The sequence below is a fragment of the Sporobolomyces koalae genome, assembly GCF_050403365.1.
Source record: "Sporobolomyces koalae JCM15063 DNA, S_koalae_JCM15063T_v1_ctg2, whole genome shotgun sequence".
Taxonomy (NCBI): domain Eukaryota; kingdom Fungi; phylum Basidiomycota; class Microbotryomycetes; order Sporidiobolales; family Sporidiobolaceae; genus Sporobolomyces; species Sporobolomyces koalae.
The window spans coordinates 322507-335874 of NW_027481769.1; the positions used below are offsets into that span (position 1 = coordinate 322507).

Genomic DNA, 13368 nt, shown 5'->3' on the forward strand with positions numbered 1-13368 from the left:
GCTCGCCCGCCAGTCCCAGCTCCTGTTTGTTCGGCACAGAACCGCATCCGCACCGAGTCCTCACGGGTTGCAACCTGACTGTCGTGTCAAGTCCTCGATCCCGCTCGCCGCCCAGTCCAGCTCCCTTCGCGTATCCACCATGGCCACGGAAGCGCCCCTGTCCCCAGGTGAGAATCGCTCGACAGACTGGCAGACTTGACCCTGTTCCCGAGCTGACCTCGCGCCGTGATCCGCTCGCTCCCCTTCGTTTCAATCGACTCCTGTTCGTTTGGACTCGACCCTTCATCAGTCGACCATCAAGACCATGCGAGCGTCGTCCGCAAAAAGCTAGGAGGCTTTGTCGGATGTAAGCCCATGCCCGCACTCGCTTCCCCCTCGCCCCCCTCGCACGTCCCGAGCACGTGTTGACTGATCCGTGTGTTTGCGCTTCTTAGTCGCCAACCTGCCGAATCAATTTCACCGAAGAAGTGTCAGGAAAGGTGAGCCTCTCCTCCCCGTCCAATTCCAAGGTTTCGCTTGGGAATTCACCGCTCGACTCGCCCGCAGGGTTCCATTTCACCGCCATGGTCGTCGGCGAATCCGGACTCGGCAAGTCGACCTTGATCAACACGCTGTTCAACACGTCCCTCTACGCCAAGAAGAACGTGCCCGCACCCCACCACGAGAGGCCAAAGACGGTCGCGATCGAGAGCATCACGGCTGGTCCGTTCCACTCGCTTTCAAAAACCGTGGCTCGCGTCCCTGAACCTCAATTCGACATTGACAGATATCGAGGAGAGTGGCGTTCGGCTTCGATTGACCGTGGTCGACACGCCCGGCTACGGAGACTTTGTCAACAACGAGGATGGGTTCGCTCTTTTCTGACCGACGGTATCTGAACGGATCCCTGACTTCAGACATCGTCCCTCAGCTGGAAACCAATCCTCGACAACATTGAAGCTCGCTTCGACGCCTACCTCGAGCAAGAGAACCGCGTGAATCGACAAAAAATGGTCGACAATCGAATCCACGCATGCTTGTACTTTATCGAGCCTACCGGTCACTCGTACGTGCCCTTGCTCGATATCCTTTTGTCCCTCTCGAAACTAATCCTTTTCCGTGCATGGCCAGCCTCAAGCCTGTCGACATCGAGTTCATGCGCCGGTTGCACACCAAAGTGAACCTGATCCCGATCATCGCCAAATCCGACACGATGACGGACGACGAGGTGCTGCAGTTCAAGGCGCGCATCCTGAGCGACATTGCGCACCACCACATCGACATCTACCAGGCCCCGCAATACGAGCAAGAAGACGAAGAGACCCTTGCCGAGAACGAAGAGATCATTGTCAGTTGCCGCCTTTCCTTTCCATTTCCCAACATACTCATCCTTCTGGCCTCCTTTTATGCAGCGCAAGATTCCGTTTGCAGTCGTCGGTAGCGATTCGGTGGTTGCGACGCCGGATGGACGCCAAGTGCGAGGACGTGCGTACCCATGGGGTACGATCGAAGTCGACAACGAGGAACACTGCGATTTCGTCAAACTGCGCCAGATGCTCATTCGCACGCACATGGAGGAACTCAAGGAACACACGAACCGAACTTTGTACGAGAACTATCGAAGTGAGAAATTGTTGGGTATGGGCGTCGCGCAAGATCATTCGGTGTTCAAGGAAGTCAAGTCAGTCTCTCTGTCTCTCTCTTTCGCCAGCCGTGACCGTTTTCTCGACAAGCAGACCTCGTCGCTGAAACTTTTCTCTCTCCTTCTTAGCCCGGCTGCCAAGATGGCCGAAGAGCGTGCTCTACACGAATCGAAACTGGCCAAGATGGAGTCCGAGATGAAGATGGTGTTTCAACAAAAAGTGAACGAGAAGGAAGCGAAACTGAAACAGTCCGAGGAAGAGTTGTACGCGAGGCATCGCGAGATGAAGGAAGCGCTCGAGAAACAACGGGTCGATTTGGAGGAGAAGAAGAGGAGGTTGGAATCGGGACGACCTTTGACCCCTGAAAAGGTAAAAACCGTTTCCCCTTTACCCTTCCCTTCCAAGTGCCGTCGAGACTGATGTTTGTGTGATTCGATCTGTAGCAGACCAAGAAGAAGGGATTCCTTCGCACCTAGACGTCGTTGGTCGTCCTTGCTATCGTTTCCCCTCTCACCTGCTGTCATCTGTTTACGCTCGCCCTCTTACGCCCGCTGTCCCCCTTTTCGAAGCTGCCTTGCCTTTTACCTCTGTCTCAATTCCCCGTCCAAAACTTCCATCTCAATCCCTCGTGCCATCCAACCGATTATACCTTGTCTTTCCTTTTTCTCGCTCCCTGTCGGCTCAGGTCGTTACCGCTTTGTCGGTTACCCTTTTCCTCGCTGATTCAGTTCCTCCGATGTCCGTAGTCCCCCCTTTCTCCTTTTTCGTACCTCTCATTTTTTTTCTTTCTTCTAACCTTGTAGTGATTGCCTTTGCTGTCCCACCTTTTTTTCCTCTTTCTTCCGTTCTCTGGGACAACCTCGTGACCGAGACATGGAGACTTGCCGTTTGCGCGAAGTGGACAGACTCCGCTCTCCCGACTGATAAAAAATAGGTTTGATTTTCCGAGCATTGCGGCAGTCGTCCGCGTCGCGCGCGTGACTTTGTCTCCAAAGTCTATCGACTCTTTCCTCAACACGGCCGGCTACACGTGCGCGGAGATCGGGATAAGCCTACAGACAGGCCAGCAGTGATACTCGGTGGACAAGGGACGCTGCACCAGCTTTCGAGTCTCTCTCAAGGCGCGTCGGGTTTGAATCAATTGCGCGCGCGATTCACCAAGAGTACCACTACTCCGCCTCGGAAAATGGCGTCCGCGGATCAAGCTGAGCCACCTGTGCTCGCTCAATCGTCTAGTGGACCCGAATCGGCATCTGCACCCTCGCGTTCGCCGGTTCTCGCTTCGAAACCTGTCGGGCTACCCGCCAAGTCTGTCGACACTCCGGCTGGACCTCGAAGTAACCCAGATCGTGAAGAAGGCGAGGAGGAGGAAGTTGATCCTCCACCGCCGATCAAACGGAACCCAGTCCGACCTCCTGCAGGACCCGTGCCGCCAGGGTCTGCTCCGAGACGTAGAGGCAGGAGTCCGAGTTTTGATCGGTTCGACAGATCGCCGCCGTACGCTCGCAGGTACGATGGACCGTACGATGATCGGAGAGGACCGCCAGGAGGAGGAGGACCACCACCAGGCAGAGGGAGAATGGTTTCACGCAGTCCGCCTACTCCCGACCGCAATTTCAGGAGTCGGAGTAGGAGCTTCAGCAGGAGTCCTCCTCCGGCGTATCGACGAGGAATCCGTCCAGGAGGGTACCGAGGAGGAGGAGGAGGTTATCCAGGCAGGAGGCCGATTTCGCGATCTCCTCCGCGTCAGTTCGGATCTCTGTACTTGCCCTGTTTCCTCGCGCTGGGATCTGACTTTTTCTTGGGTTTGCAGCCTTTGCCCGAAGACCCGTGTCGAGAAGTCGCTCTCCGCCGCCCCGCCGGTACGACCCTCGACCGCTCTCTCCCGACTTTCGTAGACGCTCTCGATCTCCGCCTCCTCGTGGTTACATCAGACCCCGTGATCGGTCATTCTCGCGATCTCCACCGCGACGCCGGTTTGATTCGTTATCCCCTCCACCGCCGCGCGGTTTCCGACGAGGCCGATCTCCCACCCGTTCTCCGCCTCCACCGCATGTACCGTTTAGCGCGAGACGACTACCAGGAGAAGACGATGACGATCCTGCCACGCGTCGGATGCGCAACTTCTCTCGCTCTCCTTCGATCGTCTCGACCGGTTCGCGGCGAATGCCGCCTCGACGACGTCGCTCTCCTTCGCCGTTACCGCTGAGTCGCAGACGTTCGCCAACACCGAGACGTAGATCGATCTCGCCTCGCCCACGACGGGGCAGCTTCTCTCCCGGGCCCCCTCGTGCATTCCGTCGACGGTCCTCGACGCCTCCTCCGCCCAGACGACGCTCTCCCTCTCCTCCACCTCGTCGACGCTCCCTATCCCGATCGAGATCCCCGCCTCCGGGCGCTAAACGTGCGCGAGGGGAATCCTCCGCATTGGGACCTTCGTCATCTCGATTGCCTCCGACCGCCCTCGATGCCTCGATCCCGACCGGTCCTCGCAACCGGGGTCCCTCGTCCGCCGCAAGTACGAATGTGCGGTCTTTGCCTGAGTCTCGAGCTGGTGCACCCACAGCACCGAGTCGACCAGGGTTCCAGAAAATCGGACCTGTGTCAACCTCGACGTCAACATCGACAAGTCGCGTGCCAACCGGACCTAGTGCCTCTTCTTCGTCAGTTCCGACTGGACCGAAAGCTTGGCGTTCGATTCAACCCGGTACCGAAGCTGCGCCTTCGAATACATCGTTTTCGACGTCTCGATCTCCAGCGCCACCACTTCTCGAATCGACCTCGTCTCGAGGGGTCACATCTGCCCCGGCGAGCCGAGGTGCTTCGCCAGGTCCACCTCCCCCTCCTCCTCCTTCCTCGTCTGCGCTCCCACCTCCATCAGCCCCTCCTGCTTCACAAGCTACGTCTTCTGGCCCGGACATTTCTGCGTCTGTGCAGTCAAGTTTGTCAGCGGCGGCCCTCGCGAAAGAACGTGAAGCGCGACAAGCAGAGATCGAGCTCAAACGCCGTACGATGATTCTGGCAAGGTACTTGCCGAGGAGCGTCGGAGGCATGTTGGTCACGGTGCACGGGGTCACAAACGCCATGATGCAGTCTCCTGGGTTCGAGTTTGGACAAGAGGTGCGTCGAAATGTATGCTTCCTGATTGAAAGGTCAAGAGAGTACTAACAAATTAGCCTCGTTTTTGCGGGAAAAAAAAAAAACAGATCCAACAAGCTCGTCTCGCACGGATTCGTTCAAACGAGTTGGACGACCACATTGCCAAGTTGCTCATCACGAGAAAGTACGATTACGATCTTCGTGCCGCTCGTCACGATGCCAACGTCGCCAAGGAACGTACGAAACTGGCGAATGGCGAGAGACCTCACGATTGGCAAATTGGTGGTGTCGCCGCAGGAGGAGGAAGTGGGTACTAAGGAACCCCCTTTGCGTTTTTTTTTTTTTTTTGGTCCTCATCGAGTTTCCGCCTTTTCGAAGCGTTCGATCGGCAGTTTCTTGGGATAAATGGACAGAACTAGGGCTACTCCTTGTGGACACGTCAGAATCGTCAATGTAAAGCAGCCAAATGTCACGGATCCTGCTTCATCCCATTTTGAGAAATGGAGATTCCGTGCTCAATCTTGCAAGGGAAACAGGAGAGCCGCAAAAATGAGCTGCGCACAGTTGGGTCGGGCCGAAATCCCTGGCGAAGAAGTACAGCGGGGACATGGAACCTTCTGATTATCTGGTCACAGTCGGACTAGCCCCGCGCGCGCTCGACGTCGGCGCTCAGGCATCACGGAATGTTTGCGCAAATCCTCTGGGCCGTGCTCCATTCACGCGCGAACGATCGTTGAAGAGAGAGGGGCATCACACCTGGTGCCGCATTGAAGAGAATTTCTAAGTTGTATGACAGACTACAAACATTGTACTCGACAACCGCGTGGAAGGGGAAAACAGGGTAGGGAATACCAAAAACATAGAAAGGCATGAAGGAAGAGTCTCTGTCCTGCACTAAAACCAAGGAACCTACAGTCTTACACGGCGACTATACTGGAAGAGGCAACGTCTTTCTCCTTGACGTCTTCGTCGTCGATCGATGTCGTGTACGAGCTTGTCGAGTACGACGTTGGCAGGGGAGCCGGCGGAAAGACTGTCGACAGGAGCCAGTAAGACGACGCGGCGACAACGACACCGACGGGGTACACAACCGCCGTGACGTACGTTGCGCCCGTCGGAATCGCGAGCTTTGGGTTGATGTTGCGAATAAACCCAGGGAGCGTGGGAACAACGCCGAAGGCAAAGGCAGCAATACCTCGCAAGTTGACGCCGTGGTAGTACCAGTACGCCGAGTTGTGCATCAAGTACAAGTCGGGCAGAGCGATCTGACGGCGTCGGACGAGGAGCACTTCGGCCATGAGGACGCCTCCGGCCGGCGCGAGGAACACGGAGTATCCCGAGAGGAAGCTGGTGAAGGTCTTTGCCGTGGATTGAATGATCCACGGACACGCGGCGGTGGCGACGAGGGCGCACAGATATTGACCACGACGAATCGAGATCCAGCGGGGGAAAATGACCATCAAGTCGTTGCCGACAGCCGTTGAATTGCTGCGTTACCAAATTGTTTAGAGTCAGCTTGGGGAGTATGCGGTAGAAGCGTATTCGGCGACAGCAACTTACGCAGAGATGTTGGTCACCAATGCCGCCAAGCTCCACATCAGTGCAGAGAAGAACTGTGCGGCGCGGCTGCCCATCAAGGAGGAAACCTGCAGCGGGTTCCACGTCTTGACACCGTAAATCACCTCGGCGGCAGAGGTGACAACGACACCAAGAATCGCCGCAAGTGTGACGAGGATCGTTAGGGAGAACATATTCGCCCAAACGACATGCTTGGGCGATTTGGCGTAACCTGATCGTGCAGGCCGGGTCAGCTGCCGTGCGGAACGGGTACATACCAGAGGGAGGAGAGCAGCTTACGGGTGAAGTCGCAGATGTTGAGAGCGAGGGTGGCTTTCGGTGCGATCGCGCTCGACATGGCGCTGAAGAATACCACGGCAACGGGCCTGCCGTCGAGGATCTTGGTCGGTCTCGAAAAGGTTGGTCCGAATCCTCCCGCACTTCCGACAGACCATCCGAACAGAACGATACCAAAGATCGGCATGAGGATGATCCTGTGCGAGACAGAAGACAATGGTCAGTTGAGCTTGATTCGGTGTAGTGCACGGAACAGAGACGTACTTTGCCATGAAAAGATACCGCAGCTTGGAGATGTGAATCCATAGGATTGGCAGTTGAACAACGAAGAAGATGAAGTAGCAGAGCAGCTGAGCTGACGTGACGTGCGCGCTTGCTGGCAGGTGGTTCGGGAAAGTCTTGAAGCTCGGCCAAATTGCTGCAAGCATCACTTGTACACATTGTCCGCCTTGGTACGTTTGCTGGATATCTCGCAAGTGGATTCAGCCGCTGCTTACGATGGTCGATGGGCTGACAGAACACGACTCAACGGTACCAAACCACACGATCGCTGCCAGAGCGCGTACCGCGACCGCGAGATACGTTCCCCGGATACCGAAGGCGGTTCGTGCGAAAGCTGGATACGGGATGCCCCACTTAGCACCCACCCATGCGGTCACCGAGGCTGCCGACGCCACGATGAAGTGTCCGAGGAGCACGGCCACGATAGTCAACGCAGGGGAAAGACCGGCATTCACACTCGTTGACGCGACTTGATACTGTATCATACGATCCGAATCAGTGTCCAGGATATTAACCGATTAAGAACATGCGAGGAGAACTGCTGCTCACTTGCGAAATGCTGAATGCCTCTGCGACGAAAAATCCGAGCACCGACATCACCCCCCACGTACGCATTGGCGAGTCTCGCGGTACTGGAAGCATGTCCTTTGTCGCTGTGATTTCGACGCCATCCCCCGTCTCGTCCGCCCTGATCGAGCCGTCTTGCCCGACCGTGACATTCGAAGTCTCGAGCGGAATCCGAGTTCGGTTGATGAGCTGTGCGCGGAGAGACGTCATCGTTAGAGTCGGCTGTGGATGACCGGTTGACAGGAAAGGAGAGGAAGGCGCACTGGCGAGTACCATATGGACGACAAGGCGAACCGAGCCTTATCGGCGGAGGAGAAAGCGCCGATAACCTGCTTTCGCCTAACTCGCGACCGCCGATAGTCTATTGAGAGCCTCGAAGATCAAAGACATTTGCCAAGATTGGACCTGAAATGCTTCGGTCGAGTTGTGCCATCTGACCCGATCTCCGAGCGGGGGTTTCGCACCGCATTACCCGGGTCAAGAACGCCGGGCTCAAGCGCAGATGCAGTGTTGTGGCAGAACGCCGACAGCTGAATGCCGCTATATTGCGCAGACGTTATGGAAACATGGACCAGTCAAAGGGCATGTCCGAGTGCTCGTAACCTGACTCTTCAGACGCGTTGGCGATCCCGGCGCCTTCGCGAAGCCACTGGTCTAGGTCGCCCAAGTTCTCTGCAGAAACCACCGAGAGTCCCACCCGGTGACTCTGCGAAGCGAGTGCAGCAAGACTTCCGAACAGATCGGCGTCATTGGTCGCTGGAGGTTCGGGTTCGTGTCCTCGGAGGGCTGAGATAACAGGGTCGAATCCGAGATCGTCAGACTGCATGGCTTGTTCGAGCCGAACACTCACGCTCTCTGCTCGCTGAATGGCTGAATCGACGATGCGGAATTTGTGATGGGAGGAGAGCCGCTCGAGAGCTTGTCTCAGCCTGAAGAGCATGTTTAGAGGCGAAGGTTGAGCCGGATCAGCGGGCGATGTTGTCGCAGCGTTCGATGCGGTTTGTGCGAGACTGAGGCGGATGAGAGAGGACAAGACGGAAGAGAGGACATGAGAGGAATCTGCAGACCACTCGGTCAGCAGGCAATAGTCAGGGAAGGCTTCGAAAAGAGACTGACAGCCCGGGAAGATCTGGTTCGCGTCGAAAGTCGTCGTGCTGAGCCTTTCCACGAGATTAACAAGATCATCGAAGATTGAAAGCGTCGACTGGTCGGGGTCGAAGGGAGAGCCTAAACCAAATCGAAGCTCGATACCGATGCGTCTGACCATGCAGCGCAGGGCTAGTACGAGGAAGAGTACTGCATCTGTCACAAGGTCAAGAATCAGCAGAGGAATCTATTTGGCCGGTTGAGTTGGTACCATCTCACCCATTCCAGGAGTACGTGTCGCAATCTTCGCGTACCAGAATTGGAGACCACCCTTCATCTTGGCTAGATCGTCCTCGGCCGAATCGCACGACTCGATCCTAAGCGGACTGTCCGCTCGATCAAGCGTCGAGACTTCTGCTTGCAGACGGGCGACAATCACTCCGAGTCGGATGGAGCAGCCGAAAGCGATCCCGCCCTGATAGCTATCAGTGATAGTATCGTCCTCGGGGAAGGGGGGCAAGCGGACTGAAGTATTATTCGGCTGGATGTGAGAGGGTCGGGAATTGAGGAAGGACGACCACGCATCTTGGGTCCGCAGGGCCCACCAGAGCCTTGTACGAAGAGCCTTTTCTCGTTCAGGAATCGCCCAGCCCGAACAGTCGATGTGAAGCCCGAGTAGCTGTGCATGTGCGATAGTCTGCGCCGGTTCTGTGACGGTGAGCTCGGGATATTGACACGGGTCCGAGCTTGTGCCTACCTTGGACAGTAGGAGAAACTCTCCTCGGGGATCTCGGTTGATATTGATCTCGAGCAGAGCCGCCGAGATGCTCGACAGCTTCGCTCGCGCATCGAGCATGCGATCCGCGATCTTGGCTGTCTTCACCTTGTCCCTGACTTCGCAGCCGAAATTATAGTAACCGGGATAGTGCGCTGCCGCTTCGCCAAGTACGAGCGCCTGCAGTCCGGGTCCGTAGGTCCGGAAAGCCTCAAGGGCCGTGGTGCCTGCACTGATCGCCAGGACGGGAAACGTCGGGAATGCGAATGCAAAGTAGTGATTCAAGTAAACTGATTCGCTGCAGTCGCATGTGGCGTACTTCAGGTACGGGCGAATCTGGGAAAGAAGCGCGATCTCGGAATCCACAGTCGGCGGTCGATAGTGTGGCCGTCGACTGAGGGTGATGAAAGTTGTATGACTCTGCGAAGAGACCATCTTTTGAGGAGGACCGATCGTGTTGTGAGTGAGGAGGTCATCGGTCAGGGTTGCTGTCCTGGTCGACGGTTCAGTATCGGAGGGCAAGTCGTCCAGCGAAAATGCGACAGGCTCGTTAGGCTCTCGAGTGGGTGTGGTCTCGTAGCGAGGTCGCTTAGCTCTGTGTAACGAGGATCCGGGCTCGACTGACAAGCTCGCAGGTTGTGAGGGAGGATCAGGCAGGGGTTGCGGGGGTGCGTCGAGGTACGAGGGCTCAGAAATTGCTTCTTTCTTCGGTCGAGCTGGAGGAGGCAAGTCGAAGGTACAGGGATTGCCAGTCTGACTACAGAACGCCCTCCGCTGCCTATTGAGCGTCTACATGATTGTTCCTCGTGTCAACCCACAGCACTTACGCGCATTCCGAGCAGGGCTCGCCGAGTCGAGCGATTGCACAGCGACTCTTGCGGTGTCGACACCTGTCGCACGGCCTGGTCTTCTTTGAACGAGGAGGTCTTGCCGGAGCTGGCGCTGATGATACAACCGGCATTGCTGGATCTGCTCCTACCACCGCAAGTCCTGGCGAGATATCGCGACTACGCTGGGCCATGTGCTTCTATCGATCCGAAGCTTGCCGAGAAGCTCTAGGGCTGAAGTTGAGTGACCAGTATGATCTGGCCAGAAGACAGCAAATCGAATCGGCGCGGGCGATAGCAAGCGTGATACTGTTGTATCGTCCTTCCTGACTGCAAAGATAGTCCCGATCTGTATTGATAGCCGGTTCTCGAACTGCCAGCCGGGCAAGTCATGATTGGGGAGCGCGGGGCAAGGCTCTCGAGTGCTCAATAATGCTCAACGATATCACAATAACCATTTGTATGCCACAATACCGATCATACATAAACCTCACAAGACAGAAAGAATGCGACAAACTATCTATCGCAGGAAATCCAGCCTCGAGCCGGCCAACTCGGCGACGAGCAAGTTGTACTCGGTCTGCTGATTGACGTACAAGTTCTCTGGGTTTTGCAAGGTTGCGGCAGTGAATCTGGCGTCCTGTTGTGCCGGGTTTGGGTGAGCAAGAGAGCCGCAAGGATCAGTCTCGAGCTCGGAAGGGCTTACATCGTCGTCAATGATCGATTTGGACAAGCCGTTCGCGGCTGCGGCTTCCACAGCTAGCTGGACCCCGCAGAGCCGGTCAAGATTCGTGAAAAGCGCCATCGTCTCGTCTACGGTGTCCCCGAGAGTCAGAAGGCCGTGATTCTGTAGAATTGCGGCTCGATGCTGGAAGCCGCGCATGACCAAATAGGCATGTCAGGATCCTTGTTCATTGCGCGGAAATAAGCAAGATTGCTTGAAGAGGTACGTACCTTGGGTCCTAGGGCTTTCGCGATGTTTCGTCCTTCGTCTTGGGCGAGGACGATGCCGCCAAAGTTCGAGTAGACGGCGAGATTGTCGTGGAAGATGCACGAATCTTGCGTCAATAAATCGATCGGCTTACCAAAAACTGACCAGGCTTTGCCGTTGATCGAGTGACAGTGAGCTGCGGCTTTAATGTCTGGCCGAGCTTCGTGAATAGCGGAATCTGTTCGGGGCAGAGATCCAGGGGGTTCTCAGTTGAAGCTCGGCAGCCAGGTGACATGATGAGCTCACGGATATGGAAGCCCGCAGTGTTGATAGGCAGCTGCGCGCCTCCTTCAGTCGGACGTCCTTCCGGAGACACGAGGACAAGGTCCGAGCATGAGATCAGGCCAAAATGCAAGCCTGTCAAGCAACATACGGGTCAACTTTCGTCGTGCCGCAGAGTAGTTCTTTCAGTACTCGTACCGAACGGATTCATCCAGTAGTGGCCTGGTAGGACTGGATCGACGACGGTGATGTGACCCGAGACGCCTTCTGCAAAACCTTGCTTTGCCCACCACCTAAACGCGCCCGCCATATGCTCCTATAGGTAACAAATGCCCGGATGTCAGTGAACGCTCTCGGGACTACAGAAGGGCTGAAACGATACCTTGATCCATTGCCGCTCTGCATACTTGTCGCCGTGAAATTCGGGATACCTCGTGCCGAGCTTGATTTTGCCCTCCTTGTCGGTACGGTAAGTCCGAGCAAGCGGATCCTCGACAAGCTTGTCAAGCTGCTGCTTTCCGTTCTTGACGGGCTGCGAGACAGGCGTAGTGAAAGCCGCGGGTGACACTGTGGACGGGGTCGAATCGATAGCGATTGGGGACATGTCTGTCCGTTCTGTGTCGACGTGCGAGAGGATAGCGAATAGGCTTAGATGTTGACGTGAGGAAGCGATGGAGGCTCAGATCAGCACGAATCCGTGGGCTCGGCGGTCTATCGGCGAAACGTCGGCATAGTTGAGAAGGCTAAGCTACCCGATCGCCCGGCTCCCGGAATCCGAGGGGGTTCGCCGTCGGCATCGAGCTGTGCCCGACTGTAATGTTGTCACGTGCCGATCCGGGTCAATCGAGGCAATTTGGAGGACCGAGAGAGAAAGTGCAGTGGCTTATCTTTCCCGCAAATACAGTACTCCGCGTTCACCGCCTTCCTCGCAACAAGCCACAACCACGACACGCAGATCGTATATACATCTCTCGAGAATGACTGCAAGCCCCGGCAACACTGGTAGGTCATGCTCGCAGCGACTGGACAGCTGTTGAAAGGGAAGGAACGGAGAAGGCGGAATTACCCCCAACTCACTTTGATGGCCCATTGAGCGAGTGGTTCTGACTACCACTACTTCTACGAGTAGCACTGCGAAATAGGAATGGAGGTCAGATGCAAGGCAACGAGACTGTGTAAAGAGGCAAGCATTCCCGAGCTGACGACTTTGACTTCGAGCCCTCGTAGCACCGAAGAAGCTCCTCATCATCAACCCCAACTCAACCGAAGACATCACGGTCGGGATTGCCGACGCGCTGAATCCCAGATGTCCGCCAGGCTGCCAACTCGAGTATTTTACCGGTCCAGCGCACGCACCTACCGCGATCCGAGACTACGTGACGGGAATCCAGACTGCAACCGCCTGCTTCGACGAGCTGGTCAACACAAGCGCCTTTGAGCGTTATGATGGGTTTCTGGTCTGCTGCTGTCAGTGATGCTCAAACTTTTATCGTGCTCTCGCCGATTGCATACTTAGCGACAGCTCTCCCTCAAACAGTTTCGGACCATCCGCTGCAGCACATGATCCGAGAACACCTCGGTCCGGCATCGACAAAGTACTGTGTCGGGATGTTCGAAGCAGGAATCTCGCAAGCCCTCATGTTCAACAAGCAGTTTGGCATCGTCTCGACAGGAGAGGGATTCAAACCTCTGCTCAAGAAAGGGGTGTCGGCATTCCTAGGAGCGTCCGCGAGCGATCGATTCGTGGGAAGCGCGATGAGCGGGATTCAGGTCGAAGAACTTCGGAATCCGAACTTGCGGGCGCAGGTCGAGACCAAAATCAAAGAGGCATCAGCGAAGGTAGCAATTATGGGAGCGGACACGATCATCATGGGATGTGGTGGTATGGCGGGCATGGAGCTGCTCGTTCTGCAAGGAGTGCGAGAAGCAGGCCTCCCCGACGTGAAAGTGATTGACGCTGCGCTCGCAGGGCTTGTTTTCCTCGCCGGCGTGGTCTCAACCGGATCTCCTGTGTAGCTTGTAATCCGTTCAGCTGACGATCGC

The 13368-nt window shown here is 56.2% G+C and overlaps 6 protein-coding genes across 6 annotated transcripts; 3 read left to right on the forward strand and 3 right to left on the reverse strand.

Moving 5' to 3' along the window:
- Window positions 1–139: 139 nt before the first annotated feature.
- CDC3 (septin CDC3) lies at window positions 140–2098 on the forward strand (the record flags this gene model as incomplete). Its single annotated transcript, XM_076675821.1, has 10 exons — window positions 140–167; window positions 290–346; window positions 435–479; window positions 547–702; window positions 767–848; window positions 911–1045; window positions 1111–1327; window positions 1392–1660; window positions 1751–1991; window positions 2066–2098. 10 exons carry the CDS (start codon window positions 140–142, stop codon window positions 2096–2098), a joined length of 1263 nt encoding a protein of 420 aa, XP_076536960.1.
- A 710-nt stretch (window positions 2099–2808) lies between these two features.
- JCM15063_005601 (uncharacterized protein) lies at window positions 2809–5038 on the forward strand (the record flags this gene model as incomplete). The annotated part of the gene is made up of 3 exons (XM_076675822.1): window positions 2809–3367; window positions 3436–4742; window positions 4829–5038. 3 exons carry the CDS (start codon window positions 2809–2811, stop codon window positions 5036–5038), a joined length of 2076 nt encoding a protein of 691 aa, XP_076536961.1.
- Window positions 5039–5638: 600 nt separating this feature from the next.
- Window positions 5639–7634, reverse strand: JCM15063_005602 (uncharacterized protein; the record flags this gene model as incomplete). The annotated part of the gene is made up of 6 exons (XM_076675823.1): window positions 5639–6209; window positions 6282–6510; window positions 6579–6772; window positions 6840–7036; window positions 7106–7333; window positions 7407–7634. The coding sequence occupies 6 exons, from the start codon at window positions 7632–7634 to the stop codon at window positions 5639–5641; spliced, it is 1647 nt and encodes a 548-aa protein (XP_076536962.1).
- A 346-nt stretch (window positions 7635–7980) lies between these two features.
- Window positions 7981–10306, reverse strand: DAL81 (Dal81p; the record flags this gene model as incomplete). Its single annotated transcript, XM_076675824.1, has 5 exons — window positions 7981–8483; window positions 8541–8726; window positions 8790–9207; window positions 9268–10042; window positions 10113–10306. 5 exons carry the CDS (start codon window positions 10304–10306, stop codon window positions 7981–7983), a joined length of 2076 nt encoding a protein of 691 aa, XP_076536963.1.
- A 326-nt stretch (window positions 10307–10632) lies between these two features.
- Window positions 10633–11929, reverse strand: JCM15063_005604 (uncharacterized protein; the record flags this gene model as incomplete). Its single annotated transcript, XM_076675825.1, has 6 exons — window positions 10633–10752; window positions 10819–10980; window positions 11067–11281; window positions 11350–11460; window positions 11524–11641; window positions 11708–11929. The coding sequence occupies 6 exons, from the start codon at window positions 11927–11929 to the stop codon at window positions 10633–10635; spliced, it is 948 nt and encodes a 315-aa protein (XP_076536964.1).
- A 373-nt stretch (window positions 11930–12302) lies between these two features.
- DCG1 (Dcg1p) lies at window positions 12303–13341 on the forward strand (the record flags this gene model as incomplete). Its single annotated transcript, XM_076675826.1, has 3 exons — window positions 12303–12327; window positions 12553–12792; window positions 12863–13341. The coding sequence occupies 3 exons, from the start codon at window positions 12303–12305 to the stop codon at window positions 13339–13341; spliced, it is 744 nt and encodes a 247-aa protein (XP_076536965.1).
- Window positions 13342–13368: the final 27 nt, after the last annotated feature.